Source organism: Hippocampus comes, unplaced genomic scaffold (assembly GCF_001891065.2).
Source record: "Hippocampus comes isolate QL1 unplaced genomic scaffold, H_comes_QL1_v1.1 scaffold174, whole genome shotgun sequence".
In the NCBI taxonomy this organism is placed as follows: domain Eukaryota; kingdom Metazoa; phylum Chordata; class Actinopteri; order Syngnathiformes; family Syngnathidae; genus Hippocampus; species Hippocampus comes.
The window spans coordinates 452273-468534 of NW_017805983.1; the positions used below are offsets into that span (position 1 = coordinate 452273).

The 16262-nt window shown below is 44.1% G+C and overlaps 1 protein-coding gene across 3 annotated transcripts; it reads right to left on the bottom strand.

Annotated features, from left to right (window-relative positions):
- Positions 1–5020: 5020 nt before the first annotated feature.
- On the bottom strand, positions 5021–14868 carry tfap2b (transcription factor AP-2 beta). 3 transcript variants are annotated; one of them, XR_002170664.1, is made up of 8 exons: positions 14794–14868; positions 12407–12868; positions 11405–11459; positions 9778–9997; positions 9442–9560; positions 8840–8981; positions 5693–6034; positions 5021–5628 (listed from the first exon to the last, which is right to left on the bottom strand). XR_002170664.1 is itself a non-coding variant. In XM_019890608.1 (7 exons), exons 1-7 carry the CDS (start codon positions 14839–14841, stop codon positions 5752–5754), a joined length of 1329 nt encoding a protein of 442 aa, XP_019746167.1. In that variant the 5' UTR covers positions 14842–14868; the 3' UTR covers positions 5021–5751. The 3 variants fall into 3 exon arrangements, 2 of the variants coding, with proteins under 2 accessions (XP_019746167.1, XP_019746169.1); XM_019890608.1 differs by having other exon boundaries at positions 5021–6034; XM_019890610.1 differs by lacking the exon at positions 14794–14868 and adding an exon at positions 12976–13103 and having other exon boundaries at positions 5021–6034.
- Positions 14869–16262: the final 1394 nt, after the last annotated feature.

Here is a 16262-nt window from a genome sequence, read left to right on the forward strand (position 1 = left end):
CAAAGTGCGGCTTCGGGGTTTGAGGGCTGCGTCAAGGTCTGCAGCTCTGTCGGTTTTGCGGTGTATGAATGCTTGATTTTTGTTCAACGACTGACAAATAGTTCAAACTCTGCAGGTTGAAGATCTGTTGTCGTCGATGTGATGTGACTTTCTTTCATTAAAAAAAATGCAATGGGTCAACAAAACCTGTCATAGATCCTGGCCAAAAATATTTGAAGCATCATGTATATATATATATATTTTGTTGGTTCTTTTTGAGGTCGAATAGCATCATCTGTATTTTATTTTATTTTATTTTTTACGTCGGTATGATTGTAGTGTGTGCTGTTGTGTCCAAATGAGCATGAGTGGCTTGGCGATAGGAGTGTGCGTCCTCCTCTGTGTGACCTTGAGAAGCTGTCTTGCCTCAGCAGCAGCAGCGACTGTGTCACTTCAACTTAATATCTTCAAACCGTCCTTAAGGGAATCTGACTGCCAGCATCCCTCCGAGCCCCCCTCCCCACCCTCCCCGCCCTCCTCCTCCCAATACAACAACCACCCACACCTCGCCCTGAGCTACCATCCATGCGCATTGTCCGTCATGCATACTGATCCACACGTTGCGTCTCAACGGCCGACGCTGACTAGCTGCTCGACTCGGTCGGGCCGGCCGGTGCCCCGCGGCCTCCCACGGCCCCCGCAGACACAAGAACGGCCGTGAAGGCGCATCGCCGGCCTCCAGCCGCTCCTCGTCAGCTCGCCATATGTCACGTGTTAATGACATCAAGTCGGTGGCCACCCACAGGTCACGCTGTACTCCATTGAGATACACGGTGCTTTGGTCCTCCTTGGGATGTCGGTCTTTTTCCGTTTTAAGGGGCTTTTCGGTGGCAAGATTTCAAGGTATTAAGTGGTGGGTGGGTGGATTTGATCATTTTTAACTTGAATGTTTTGTCAGGAGGTGGCAGCTGGACGTGCGGTTAAATGACGTTGCTGTTTGTTGTCCTAATGGCGTCGCCTCCTCTTTGGTACCTCTTTCGAGTGCCACGTCCCAGCTCTCGGACTTCCTGTCACGATGTTGAGGCGACGTCTCAGCCCTGAGCATGTTGACAAACTGGAGTTTCTTTTATTTTGTTACAGTTGACTCGCGCTTTTCAATGTAAAGTGTTTCAGCACTCAGCCTCGGGCTTTTTGTGGAGCCATCGCCTTATTTTCCTTTTTTTCTCTCCAAACAAGATGATTAATGGTTCATTGTTAAAACCGATTAATGGAATGCAATTCCAGCAATAACAAAAAAAATAATTGTTGAGAAATGCACTTTCCTTTGTATTTAAGATCTCTAAAAAGCCACCTTGCATGTTGTTTGGGGTGCTTTTAATGAACGTCAGTCGTGAATTGCTTTACTGTTTGTTGTATATGTTAATTGCTCCATGTACAGCACTTTGTATGCAGCATGGCTGTTTGAAAGTGCTCTATAAATACAGTTGAGTTGAGTTGAGTGAAGAAAATAAGCAGCAGCTGAGCTGACCTTTTATGCAAAACAGGAAATTGTCCAGTCTCGCTCTCACCTTCCGCGTGAGCCGTATGGGTGGGGGGGCGGCAGAGGGGGTGCGTTGGCTTTCATATCGATCACCCTTATGCCAACTGTTTGTTTTTTTTTGTCTTTTCATATAAAGAACCTCAGGCGCCTATTGCAGGCCCCAGCGGACTTTTGCCACACGCTGAAGGGCTTTTTTTTTTTTTTTTTTTTTTTTTTTGTGAGGTAGTGTCACGCTTGCTCGTTCCGGCAAAGCTCCGCGTTTCTTATTATTCATGGCTCTCTACGCATTTGTTGAGAAGGCCAGGATCAAACAGGCCCATTTGCAACGCCTGACACCCGCCACTGTGTGTGCGCGCGCGTGTGTGTGTGTGTGTGCGTGTGTGTGTTTGAGGGAGAGAAAGAACTCAGCTCTAGCTCAGTAATGACAGGATTTGTTAAACAGTAAATTAATGAATAATGAAATATCCAGCGCCTCCATTGCCTGCAGCACAGTGCTGTGAGCAGGAATTACTCCCGACCTGCACTCGGCAGTCTGCATGCTGGATAACCCGCGTGTGCGTTTGTGTGTGTGTGCGTGGGATAAGCATTTTTACAGCCCATCGGGTGACAAGAGTGCTGAAAGGCTTTGCTGATGGCAACGCGCTTCCTGACTTTCTGGCAAAACGACAGGGCGACTCAGGATGCAAGATGTAACTTGCAAACTGGACTCCGTTTTTTGGTTGTTTTTTTTTTTTTTTCCACAGCTGGGTCAACGTTGAACCGGTCTCATGATTAAAATAACACCCTGTGATAGTTTCATGAAAACAACTTGATCAGACATATCGGTCATCTTTCAGCATGATCATGTGTTTATATAGCTGGCAATAGAAGGTGCGCGCTTTTTGCTGGCTTAGCTCGTATCAGATCAGTAGAAATAAAAGCACTGTGAAAAGACAACAGAATAGAGATTGCCCACTGGGTTTTTCTGGTTATCCAGCAATGACAATTACTTTTTATACTTGATACGTAATTACCTGTCATAGGAAAAAACAATTATTTAAAACCACCCTTATATTTTGAGTACATAAATTTCAATCTTTCTTTTACATAAAGTTCTCATTTATGAAGCTCAAATGTATTCATTATATTTTAACTTTTTTTTTCTAGAAAGTGTTACATGCAAACGTATTCGGCCCCCTTTACTATGAGAGCCTTGAAATTAAAAAAAAAAAAAAACAATTGCCAGAAGTCACCTCAAGTGAATAGAGTCTCCCTGTGTCTATTCTAATGTTAGTGTGAAGACCTGAGAGGTGGAGACCATTTTTGAACAAACAACACCAAAAGTAACATACCACACGGGTCAACTTGTCCTAAACGTACAGCCAAGAGTGCTAATGGAATAGTTTGGGGCTTGCCCCCTCCAAATAATAATTTTACATTTGGGGAAACATGAAAATGTTCAAAGGTTCTAAACTTTTGAAAGCCACGAATCCATTGTCTCGGTGCCAAATGCCATTGAGAATGAATTTATCCCAACGCGATGCTCTCATCCCAAGCATGATTGTTGCCGCGGCCAGCCAACCTGTCTTTGTTGTGTATAGCCACTGATCCTCAATAGCTTTTTCTTTTGTTGAACGGGAATCGCTCGCGGACGTGAGGGTTCTGAACTCTGCACCTGCGTCACGCGACGTTCCACTCCAGTGGTCACACTCAGCCCCGGGCTGCCTCTATCACTCTCTCCATTTCTATCTCTCCCTCCTGCTTTTGCTCTATGTTTTTTTTTTAAAGGTAGTTTATTTGCCCATTACCAACGTGCACTGTTTTGGGAAGGAAAGGCCTAATAAAGTTGATTTCGGAATTTCTCTCTCTGTCTCTGCGTGTGTCTGCTCGACCCAGCGCATCATGTGCTCTCTCATCATTAGTACAGTGTGAGATAGCCAACACAGACGAAGCCTCTCCCCCTCCTCTCCCCCCCAAGGCACAATTCCTGTTCCCTGGCGCACATGCGAGTGAGAGGCCTCTAGAATGCAGCCAATTATCTGGCTGGAATCCATCCTGCTGTGTGCATGCTCTGGAAAATATTGCAGCCTCCTTGCATGATGAAACCTCAGTATCTGATCTATTATTACCAGTAGCAGTGTTGGTATTGTTTTGGTTAAAAGTGATATTGTTCACGAAAAAAAAAAAAAAAGCCTTGTCATAACCTGTGTTGGGGAAAAAAAAAAAGGTTTGCACTATACATAGTCGGCAAGGTTCAAATGCATAAAGTGCATTCATGGTTCGGTATCGCCCAATTAATGATAGTGCACGAATGATGAGTTGCATCATGTCTTGGATAATCGGAGCGCTGAAGTTTCCCATCAGATTTCTCTGACAAGGCATGGTAGCTTGGAATTGCGATGGAGTGCTCTGATGTATTAATCAGCAATAAAATGTGAAATGAGGGGCTTGGCATGGCAGCTTCAGGAGCAGAATTTGCATTTGGCCAAGCAAAATTTGCATGTCACGCCTTATGAAAACATTTTGGAGAGCAAAACTGAGAATCAACCGCCGAGACGATCCCAAACAGATTGCTGGGCTCACGCGTGCACGCGAACGTATGCAAATGTTGTCACATTCCTCAAATGAAGTCAGTGATTCGCAAAACAGCTTCGCAAAGACAAAAAAAATATTTTGAGCCTTGTGGACCAATGGTCATAATTTTACCCAACTGCTTCGGCGACTGTAAATAATTTTTTGGTATGCAGAAGACAGGTTTGATGGTGTGTTATGGTTTGATCTTCGACTTGAAAATGCAGCCAACAGTTTTACGTGAACTGACCTGCTTATTTGCCCCCATTGTTTGGTTGAACTTTCACATTTCCCGGTATGTGGCCATAATAGAGAATCATAACCAAGTGGGCTAGTCAGGTCATCTATGACCAAGGCATTCAGGTTTACTTTGGAGCAATTTTGACTCTTTATCCTTTCTCTATATTTCTGGATCAAATAATGCAATTTTGGAGGGGGATGCTATTACATCATGCTTTAGTCAGAAAGATTTGGTGTGTTGGATATTTGAACTACAGTATGAGTAATAAAAATGGATTTGCTTGAAATGCTGAAAAAAAAAGTCAATTTCATGTTTTACGTCGACTGATCAGAAAGCTGAGAGTTCCTTTCTGTTCATTTTTTTGTAGGTTACTTAAATCTAACAGTAGGCATTCAGGAAGTCAGAAAAAGATTATACACGCTGGTGGATAAACCCCCTAGGTTCATATTTTTGTATTTTAGAGCTGTATTATTTATTTTTTAAAGTAAAACATTTGGTCAAATTTCGAATTTCATTTTTCACAGAAGCGGGAGTTCAGAACAATCTCTCATTTGATTAAAAAGTCATCCCATGTCAATCCCCCCCCCCCCACACCCCCACCGTTGACAACATTTGCTCACTCTGTGCCATGAGGAGGATTTGCTTTCCGTATATGAGGATACATTTCCGAGTGCGGCGTTTTTGTGGAGGAAGGGTGCCAGCAGCATAGCTCTCATAATAAAACGCATGGTTTATTATCAGTGTGATAGAAATGAAAGCACAGGACAATTCAAAGCATGTCTACCCATCATCAGCACCATGACAACAGCTCTAGAAGAACAGAAAAACACTGGACGAGCCCTCACTTCCCCCACACCCACCGGCTGGTGACGCACAAAGATCAAATCACAGATAAATAGGCCTCCTCCAAAATAGCTGGCACCTATTTACAAAATCAACCATTTAAATTAATATAAATAAATATGTACACGCATAAATTACCCCCGCCAACCCCACCCCCCACCCGCTTCTATTTCGTGTGAAGTTACCAGACAAATCTGTTTTACAGATAGATAGCTCATGACCCATCTTCATACTCACAATGCTTTTTGTTGCGTGAAGACAAACACAAGCGCGCGCACACACACAAAGTCTGCTGCTGCTGCACACAGCATCGCGGTCAGGATGCTGGCACGAGGAGCAAAATGGATGTAACGCCGCAGCCAGAATGTCCTCGGGGGAGTGAAAGAACGTAACGCAGATGAACAGTCCCTCTGTGTCTCTGAACTCCTTTCCTCCTCTTCCTTCCTCATGCAGGCTGGTGTGTGTGTGTGTGTGTGTGTGTGTGTGTGTGTGTGTGTGTGTGTGTGTGTGTGTGTGTGTGTGTGTGTGTGTGTATATATACGTGCGCGCACTTCAGTCTCAGTGGCGTAAAGCTGCAAGTAATAACGTCACGTCTGGTTCATTTCCGCTGCTTTTCCTCTTTCTCGCCAGACTTGTTGTCCCCGTGCCGGTTGGGAGGGTTGTTGAGGAACATCTTGTCCAGTCCCTTGAGGGCCTCGGTGAGGTAGTTTTGGAGGGCTGTGAGCGCAGCGCAGATGGCGGGCGATCCGAAGCCGTGTGTGATGAAGGAAAAGTGAGAGAGGCAGCTCTGGATGCCGGGCTCCAGGATGGGCGTGGGCCTTGAGTTGCCCAAGGGAGTCCTGTCCTGGGCCAGCAGGTCTGTGAACTCCTTACACAATTGCCTGTAGGGAAGAGAAGCGATCGTGTGTCGGGAGAGGAAAGACCTTTTTGCCATTGATGCTACTTCAGCTAGCGTAGCCTCACATGATAATCGGAATCAGGAGCTCTCCCCTAAAGATAATCTATTTTCATGAACGGGTGAGACCAGATATGCACAGGTCGGCACCTCTGAGAGAAGGAAGGCTGCACTGTTGTGGGGGTGGTCACAGCTGACCTTAATCGTAGCCAATCACTCCACTCATTTCCTTTTTAAGTGTGCCGTGACCACCCCAAAATCTGGGTGCAAAAAAATTAACTAATATAAGCATTACTGAATTGCTTGATCGATTTTAGCATGTTTAAAACAATCAAAGTCACAGAATTGCATCCGTCAAATTTTCTGCACTCAGCCCTCAGAATCAACAAATCTAAAAGTACTGAAAATACACTAGAAATGTTGTCCCACAAGACGAAAGTCAATAGTTGAATTAAGTTCTGTGGAAGTCATTGCAAAAAAAGGTAAAAAAAAAAAAAATAAAAAACTCAAAATGAAATCATATCACAAAGTGGAGATAAAAAGCAGTTTGCTCGTGAACCGGTAAAAGCCAGACGATGCTACTAACAGGCGCCTGTCTCATGAGCGTTATTTGTGTTTGGGAAGCTGCGCAGCATAATTGTTGAGCAATTTGACACTGTGGCAGGAAGACTTCAAATGTATGTCTGTATTTCTTTCAGTTTGTGCTGATTTGCTGCACAAAACCTTGACATGCTACGTATTCTTTCGCTCCGACCGTGATGTTGACGTGACATCGCCTGTGCTTTAGTTCATGTTTAAATTTAGCAGTTTGCTTTGGATTTGAAAACATTTTTCCAATACCTGTGTAGTGTTTATTAATGTAGTGTAAGTTCTCTCTTTTTTAAATTTGCACTGAGATCAATTACACATTTATTCTTTAAATATGCAGTTAATACAAAATAATTTCGTTTTTTCCCCCCACTAGGTGCAGGGGTAGCCACTGAGTGACAAGGGCTGGATTTACCCCACCCTTTAGCTCCGCCCTTTGTTTTGGGTATTTTGAACCGATTTAATTTATGACCATGCATGCTCTGTTGCAATGTTCTTGGCACAAATTTGAAAAAAAATACATTTTTCAATACATTCACTCACTGTTAAAACCTTTGAAACAACATCAACTTGCACAATAAAAAAGAGGAATATTAGAAGGCCTTCATGTGGGGGCAATAGGTTTTTAACATCTCATTTTGGACACCCTGTTAAATTTAAAGACCTCATTTTTCATTGGGAGTTGGGCCCAATTTAGATTCAAGGGACCTCTGGCTTGTCAGAGCGCCCCCCCCCCCCACACACACACACACAGTACAGAAGCAGGCCTAAGGGCAGTGCTGCAGCAAATGAGTGACAGGCGGTGCAGGCCGATGCCCAGCTGGGGTTAGTTGAGTAGAGAGAAGAAGTCTCCACCTCGGGCTACACTTTAGGGCCCTCACTGTTGTTTTCTGATGACTTGAAACACTTGACTGATAAATAATGAATTTTTGAAGAGGCGCCACCGACACACAGCAGTGGAGCAGGTTCACATCTGAGCATCAAACATCTACCGGCGAACACATCAGCCATACTGAGCACCAAACAGATATTGGAATTTACGAGCAAATATTGCACCGCAATTAGATGACTTCTTTTCAATGGTCTAAATTGACTTGACCTCTTTTTTTTCACTTTTCGGATCTTGAAATGTCTTCATTCGAAACCCCCTGTGCTGTGAATATTTGCCCCCAATTCTGTTCTTACAACAATGTTGCAAGATTTTCAAAAGATAGTTTGGATTATTTTTTATTTGCTATCTAACTGCTTCTTTGACACAGCAATTGCAACTCATTTGCGAAAAACCCTGAATTCATTTCCACTGTATAGCAGCCCTCAAATCGATAATTATAACTTGACACTGAGACCAGTACAATGGATTGCCTCGAAGACAAGCATGGGTCAAAATATGCATTCACAGCAACTGAAGTTGTATTTTCAAATGTCCGTGAGCTCTTCTGGTCTCATCAAATTGTCCAACGTTATGCTAAAAGGTTTCTTGTAAAGGAATCTTTTAACGACACTTAAAAGTCCGGAGAATGCTCATCTTGCGCTGACATTTTCCAGAAATAAAATATGTTAATATTAGAGCTATATTTTCAGGTAGCCAATGAAGTTTAATGCCGAATTCTTGCATTAACTGGTGATATTTTCGAACATCAAACATTATATTTTATTCCGGGTTAAACTATATCAACCCGTGAATAAAATCTCATATCCAAATGTCATTGCCATGCTCACTGCGCCAGAACGGGGCAGGCATATATAAAAATATTGTCTCGCAGCAGGCTCATGCTCCCTCAGGCCATCCTTTAAGAGGAGGACCAAAGAGGGCCCTGGAAATTGAAGGCAGGGTTTAATTTCTCACTAATTCCTTCTACCAGAAATGCCCCCCATTTGGAGATGACGAATGTGCTATTTTTCCCCCCACAATGGGTGCAGTTATGTCATTCAAATGAAACGGCAACAATGTGCAGGGACAGGCAAGTGAGGGGGCACCCGCTGCTTTAGACTCAGGTGTAAATAAATATATTTGCGTTAATTATTCATTGACGTGAAAATATTTGCTTCCACATAGGGGAAAAAAATAACAGCGATTGTAGGTTTCAAATTAGAATAGCTTCGGAATCCGTTGCTGTGACGTGTGTAAGAACGCGAGGCAAACAGCAGAGCGGCCATAAAAGACAACGAGTGAGAATCCAATCAAACGCTCCATCAAACTCACTTGGTGGCCAGCAGCATGTTTTTCCGCGTGTGCAGCTCGTTGGGATCCGCGTGCTGCCGGTTGAGGTACTCGCTCACGGCTTTGGTGGGGAACTCGGTCTCGCAGATGTAGCCGAAGTCTCGGGCAAGGTGCACGGCCTCGCCTGCACACAGGGGCCGCGAGTCAACGTGGGGTGCGCACACAAACGAGTCCACTTCCAACATTCGAGTGCAAAAAATGAAAGCCTAGACTGTCGTGTTTGCGTCTTATTACTTTGTAACGAATTGCTGTTCAATCCAACAAATTGGATGCACTGAAGAGGGAGGCTACTTTTCAGCACAATTGACTTTAAGTATGGTGTGATTTTTTTTTCTGCATGATTTAAACGTACTCGTTAATATGGTTTGTTCGATTTGCAAAAAAAAAAAAAAATTAAAAAATGTGATTTATTCTCATTTAAAGTTATTGCCAATATTGCTGCTTGAATCGCTGAATCAAATTCATTTTGCATCGCAGTTCGTCCTCCTCTCTCAACACGCAACATTCGAAGGCAGCTGAAACCGGTGCCTGCATGGCCACGCCCTCGAGGGGGAAAAAATTAAAACAATGCTTCTCATAATCACCTTCAACTAGTGACGTGAGTAACGTGACATTTGCAGCCTTGCGTCTCCCAGCAGGTAAATTCAGCCCAATCTTCTCGAGTTTTTCCCGCAGGCATTTCCCACCGTTTTTGGACTTTGCTCTGTCAAAATGTAGAGGACGAGAATGTAAACATTTGGATACACAGCATGCGTGCGCAATGAATTTCTTTGAAAGCATGCCACGAGGGATGCTTCAAGTGATTTTGAATTGTGGGTGGGTGTTACAAAGTGCCTCCAGAGATTTGCTTAGAGGTGCATCGGTGTGTGTGTGTGTGTGTGTGTGTGTGTGTGTGTGTGTGTGTGCGCGCGCGCGCGTACCTTCGCAACACGCCCCCCAATAAGGATGCGTTGAGGCACTCGGGCGGGGAAAGTCTCCTCTGCACCTCCCCGACGGTCACTTTGTATTTGGAGGTGGAGCTGAGAAGGGACAGCCGACCCGGTACCGAACAGAACAGTTCGTTGATGTTGACGCTGACTCCACCGATCAGGCCGTCCTTGCCGAGCATCAACGAACCGATGTTTTTGGGTGGCATGGGGACTAAAAGAGGGAGATTTTTTTATTTTTATATCATTAGTCGACGGGCAATTTGACATACATGACATCTAATAAAGGAGCTAAAAACGAGTTTCATCGAAGATAAGGCAAAATTGTATTTTGATATAATTCAAAAGGCTCTCCCTCATTTTCTGGCAATTTTTTTTCGTGTGTAAAAAATATTTATAGCCCATAAGATACAATAAGATAGATATAATAAGCCCTTTGGTCCTTGGTAACATGTTATTAAACTGCAAGTAAAGGCCGTTTCTGATATTTGACCAGCTGATATAATTACATTGAGCAGCCAAAAATATTCTCTCAGCATACGATATAGTGTGATTGCATTTAGTGCCGAGACCAGTGAGTGTGTTTTGGTCATTTTGTCTAACCAGGCGCGTTCACGAGGTTATCCTGACTTCGACTACAAAGTTCTGGTCGACATCGCGTTATCGATTGCTGATCCAGTCGCATGAAACTCCCTCCCAGCTTTCGCATGGCCAGTGAGCAACACACTCATCTTGTTTCCATTTATGTTAAATCTCGCACTCGGCGGTCAAAACGCCGCTGCAGCCATGCAGGCGCACGCACGCACGCACGCACGCATGCACCGGGCCAATGTGATTATTATTTTTTTGATAGCTCCATGGGGGATAATACAGCAGATTAGCTCTAAACGAGCTCACGAGATCTCCGTGAGCGGTGCCATTTATTACATCAGCGGTTTAAATGCCCCGCGGGGAGCTCAGTCACTCAACATCCCGCGACTGAATCATTGCACATCATCAGCGGCTTGCCTGCATGCGTGGCAGCCTGTCAGCGGCGCTCTGCGGGGGGAGCAGGGGGGTCGTTATCCCGCTTTACAGCCTCCCCATCCTGGAGCCACTGAGCAGGAACAACTGCCAGTCTTTTTTAACCACTGGAACTCCCCTTGAATAAAACGGTGCCCGAATCATTTTGCTCCCTCGTCATCACCGCGTTAACAACAATACGGGAAAACACGCACCGGTCACCTCATTAGGTACGCAGTGACGGCCAGTAGAAAGATTGCCCGTTTCAAAATATGACATTTTAGACTCGGTAATGCCAGATCGGGACACTGTGAGAGATGCTCAATTTGCAATACTTTACATTATATTGGATAATTGTCAATGACTAAAAAGGGTTAGTGATGTAATGCAGTTCTACACCAGTGCTTGTTCCACCCCCCCCCAAAAAAAAAATTATCCTATAATTCTGTCAAAGCTGTGCATTTACTGTATTTGAAGTTAGATTGCCCAATAAGTCAGTCATGCGACACAATCATTTAAGCCACCTTAAAATAGATTCAGCGATGCAAAGTATATGCATCATTTTAAAGGCGAAAATATCCATCATTTGCATTGCACACGGTATCGACATGCAGTTTACCTTTCTTAATAACGGATTGATCCAGTATGTTGGTTCCGTTGGTGTCGTCAATAGTCTGTCAATACCAAGACAGATACAAACCATCGTTATAAGCTTGTTTTCTTGTACTGACAGTTCATACTGCAATAGCCCACTGAAATGTCACACGTAATTAAGCTATATGGGGGGGTTACGTGAATTTAATTTAGTCCAACGCCCAGCCATCACATCAAGAACAAAAACAGAAAGACTTTGCATGCTTGGCAATAAATTACAGGTAGACAATGAACATGCTGAATATGAAAATCACACCAGGTGACAGACATCCCAAAAACAAAATAAAAAATAAAAAAAAGGAGAAACAGTTTCCAACAAGTCATTCCTATAATTAATTGAAGTTAATTAATCCACCATTTATTTATTCCTGTCCAGTGCATGTCCAGTACATAATTCCCCAGTTTATTTTGTAAGACAATTTCACTATTTACGATAAAATGCAATTCAAGGACGCTACATTTTAAATCGCAACAATTCAATTTGGTTTGGTGAGATCAAAACCAATCTTCTGATTCAAATTGTTTATTTTTACAGCCCCAGTAGAAGGAGAGCGAGAGAGAGATGCCATGCTTATCTTGTTGTGGCCCCATTCTCAGCCTAAGGCCCTTTTGGGTCAGACCACAGCTGCATTTTTTTTCAGAGGTCAACCCTGGGGGGCACCTCATTCACTGACCCCTGATCCCGCTCAAAAAATAAGAATGCTATTATACACTTCAATTATTACAAGTAAAATGTGTACAATCTCTGTCATAGTTTTTGTATGCTTTAAATATCCTTTACTCTATTATTTAAGGGAATTCGTTGTCTGACAGAGTAGTATATTTATTCCAACCCCCCCTCCAAAGACGTTAATGATCGCTGCATTAAAAAAAAAATAAAGTAAAAATAAAAAATGCAAGCAAGGAAAAAACAAGTCGAATATCTCTCACATGCGGTGAAAAAATATTTTCCTGACCTCCGACTCACCTGCACATCCTCCATGCCGTGCAGTCCGTGCAACAATCCGTCGGCCATCCCGGGCTCCAGTCCCGGATGAGCGGCGTGCAGCAGCACGTCGGGCCGCCTCACCCCACCGTAGTCCCGCCGCGGGTCCAGCCCAGGCAGCTGCTGCAGCGAGGCCCGAGGCTGGGCCAGCAAAGAGGAGCTGTCCATCCGCTCTCCGGCGGCGTCCTGCCGCTGGCGCGACCCCCATACGCCCTGTTGGCTCTGGTGCAGAGAGTTCAGGGAGTACGGGTCGCTCACGTGGGAATACGGGTCCTGGCTCTGGTAGTGGGCGAGCGGCTGGTACGGCGGTGGGAAGTAGGGAGGCTGGAAGTCCGACGAGGGCGCGTGGGAGAGGGGAGGCGCGCTGGAGTAGGGCCCCGCGTGGGATACCGAACCCAGCTGGGACAGGCGCGAGCTGTGACTCGAGACACCGTCATGGCGGTCCTTGAGGGAGCACAGAAAATTAGAAACTCACAAAAAGAAGAAGGAAAAAAAAAAAAGGAACCTGAAGACCAATTCACCACAAATGATAACCATGAGCGAAAACTCACCGCAGTGCAGTAAGAATGAACTAACATCTGGACAACCGCTGTCAGCCTCACAAAAACAACCAAACCAGCCGAAACGCCAATTTTTTAGTCCACAAGAGCCCGGGCATATGCTGCTCCAAGCACCTCCAGGGGCAGATCTCTCTCTCTCTCTCTCTCTCTCTCTCTCTCTCTCTCTCTCTCTCTCTCTCTCTCTCTCTCTCTCTCTCTCTCTCTCACTTACACACTCTCTCCCTCCCTCTTCCCCCCGCGTGTGTGAGCTACCCCCCCCACCTGCTTACCTCCCCCGTGTAATTGTTATTCACGACTGAGATTCGCAGGAATACTGTATTAATGCGCGCACGGGAGGCCTCTGGCGACGCATCGCCACGATTGAAGCATCTTGCGCCACCATGCGTGGCGTTCTGAGACACGCAGGTATGTTTTTAATCGGTATAGAATACACCCCCACCCCCCGTTTTTCACGGGGGTAAATTTTGCACTAAAATTGGAGAAAATTCGCGATATAGAGAGCCCATGCATTTATTAAAAATAGTGTGACTACTAACACACGTGTAAACACATTCCAACTTATTAAAACACAACTTGAGATGAATTTGAACTTACCCCCCCCCCCAAAAATAAATATTACTCAGTTTAAGTGCTGTGTGCTGTGATTATTCTAAGATGGCACTAACGGCGAAAATATGGTTCGTCACCTTCTTTGGCTACTCCGGGAGTTTTATCTTCTGTTGTTGGCTTGCCGGAAGCCTTCAAAGATAATCGCAGGGTTGAAAATACAACCAAAAGTTTTCTAACAGTTATTTGTATTTTCTATTTTAAAAATTGTAAAAAACAATTAAAAAAAAAACAACAACTTTGACATGGGAGCGAACGCCGAACCGCGATAAAATGGGATTCACTTGCAATAGAATACTGCAGACTAACATGACAAAAAAAATCACACTGTGCTGTGAATCTCCATCACATAGGTCGCTCACCGGTCACCAGATATAAGATGCCCCCTCCAAGATGATTTGAACAAACGGAAATCAGCTCTGTAGAATGATCCAGAAGAAACTCTTTATGCACTCCTTGGCGCGTGGGGGGCTCGTGTGAACCGTGTCACGAGTCAAAAGGCGCATTAGACTCGACAATGCCCTCCGCGTAGTGCTTGGTTAATGACATTAGGCGCTCCCTTAAACTGCGGTGGCCGTGGGAGAGAGGCCATGTGCGGCACGAGACAAGGCTCTCCCACTGGGCTTGGCCAAGGGGCCCATTTTATATTTTTTCTTCTCGCCCCTATCTGCAGCAGCGCGGCTATTTTCTTCTATTATAGTTCTGGGAGAAAAGCCAAGATGATTTGCATACATCTCACGCCTGAACGAGCTTTTTAGGGTAACTTTTGAAGTTGTATATTGTAGCCAATTTACAACATTAACCCTGTCATGCACCCTGTAACCTGTGAACATGATAAACTGTCCACTGTCGTAACCAGTGTCGCTTAATGCCTTTGACTTTAAAATGATTACATTCCATGAGCACCCCTATACTGGATTTTAAAAAAGTATATTTTTCTAGAAATATATTTTTTTCCATTTCTCTGACCATATGTTGCAAATCAATTATAAGGCATGCATCTCATTCACAAGCACGGCATACAAAATAACACATTTTACCCGAGGTGGCTCCCGTTCACGTTCACAACCCGATTCTAGTAAGGCCTATAAAGGTTGCACCACCTGGAAAACACCTTCCGGTCAAACGACACACGTATCCATTTCAAGCATGCCTGGTAATCCCATTTCAGCCAAATAGGAGAAGCAAGGATGGTAACTTTACCTCATAAATATCTTCATACTTGACATTCTCAACTAGTTTCCACAGCATGGTCGCTGCTTCTCCGTTGTCCGTAACCCGAATGCGAGAGGAAGAGATGTCACATCTCTCAGTCTCTCTCTCTCTCTCTCTCTCTCTCTCTCTCTCTCTCTCTCTCTCTCTCTCTCCCCCCCCCTCCCTTCTGCTCCCTCCACCACTTGCTTGTTCATAAAGAAAATCCGGAAAAGATTCTCAAAGACTCGAGTGTCAACACAAAAACTATAAAAATACTCTTTACAAAACACTGGAGATGAACTATCTGTATGTATGTGTATGGGTGTGTGCGTATTAGGAATGTGCATAATTTATGTCCACACATATATGGGCTACAATACAAGGATGGTACATTTTCAAGGGGAAATCGCACTGTTCATTGAATTCGAAGAAGCGACAAAACAATTTATACTGATTTCAACCTGGTGTAAAAGATGATTCGATGAGTATTTCAACGTGTGGAATGTGATGTGATACAATCACAAATTAATCACATATTTTTATCTGTTCTCAGTGCGCAATAAAATCGTTTGTTTTTCATACTCTTGTTAATTAGCACAAAAGTGGACGAATATGCTTACCTCATTCAATTGTATATTTTTGTTCTTTGATGCAATAATTTCATGTAATGCATAAAGTGATATAAACTAAAAAGATATTTTACTGTGAGCCACTGAGCCATAGATTGGTGTTGAGGTCATTTGTCTCCCTGTAGGGGGCGGTAGCGGTTCTTGGTAGACATTGGTGAGAGGAAATTAATTAAAACATGAGGCAACTCGTGGGCCCCGCCCATTTTGCTCATTGAAAATGACAACTAGTCCCCACCAATATCTATCATTATTATATTTATTATTGCAAAATTGTGTCATAGGGATGCCTCGGCACAACATTGTCTGCCTTTATTTTGTTTTGTACTTATGTGCATAGTTATTAGACGCGGCTTTCCAACAAACGAGCCAGAAATAAAACCAATGATGTGACAAAAGCTAATTTCTGCAGTTGCCGAATAGAATCCGCCTCACGTCTAAAGAGCAAGGTGACTTTGAGTCACTCCAAGTGACAAGATGCACACTCACTCGGCTCTTAGCTCTCCAAATGGTCTGGTAGTTGCACCATCCACACCCCTTTCAGAACTGCAGCCACCTAGTTCATTGCTAACCGCTAAACGGCAGCCTACGAGTTCCCCTCTTGAAGCAGGGATGAGGTGGTGGTGCTTCACACTTGCAATGGCTTCTTGATGCTGATCTTGGATGCTGCGGAATTCAACAAGTATAGGGCTTCCCAAATAAGGGGTGTGCATTAATTGGCATAAAAAAATAGTTGCATTAAAGGAACAAGATGGAGAAACAAAAAAACACTTTCCAGAAATGCATTGACTCTTCTCACAGGCTGATAGGTTATAGCTTTATTCATTTCTCAGATGTTAACCCAACTCAGTC

Coding starts and splice junctions, on each gene's coding strand:
- tfap2b (XM_019890608.1), bottom strand. CDS start 14,841: ATGCTGTGGAAACTAGTTGAGAATGTCAAGTATGAAGATATTTATGAG. Junction 9,998..11,404: donor TCAATCCGTTATTAAGAAAG/GTAAACTGCATG, acceptor TCCCTCTTTTAG/TCCCCATGCCACCCAAAAAC. Junction 9,561..9,777: donor TTGGGGGGCGTGTTGCGAAG/GTACGCGCGCGC, acceptor ACATTTTGACAG/AGCAAAGTCCAAAAACGGTG.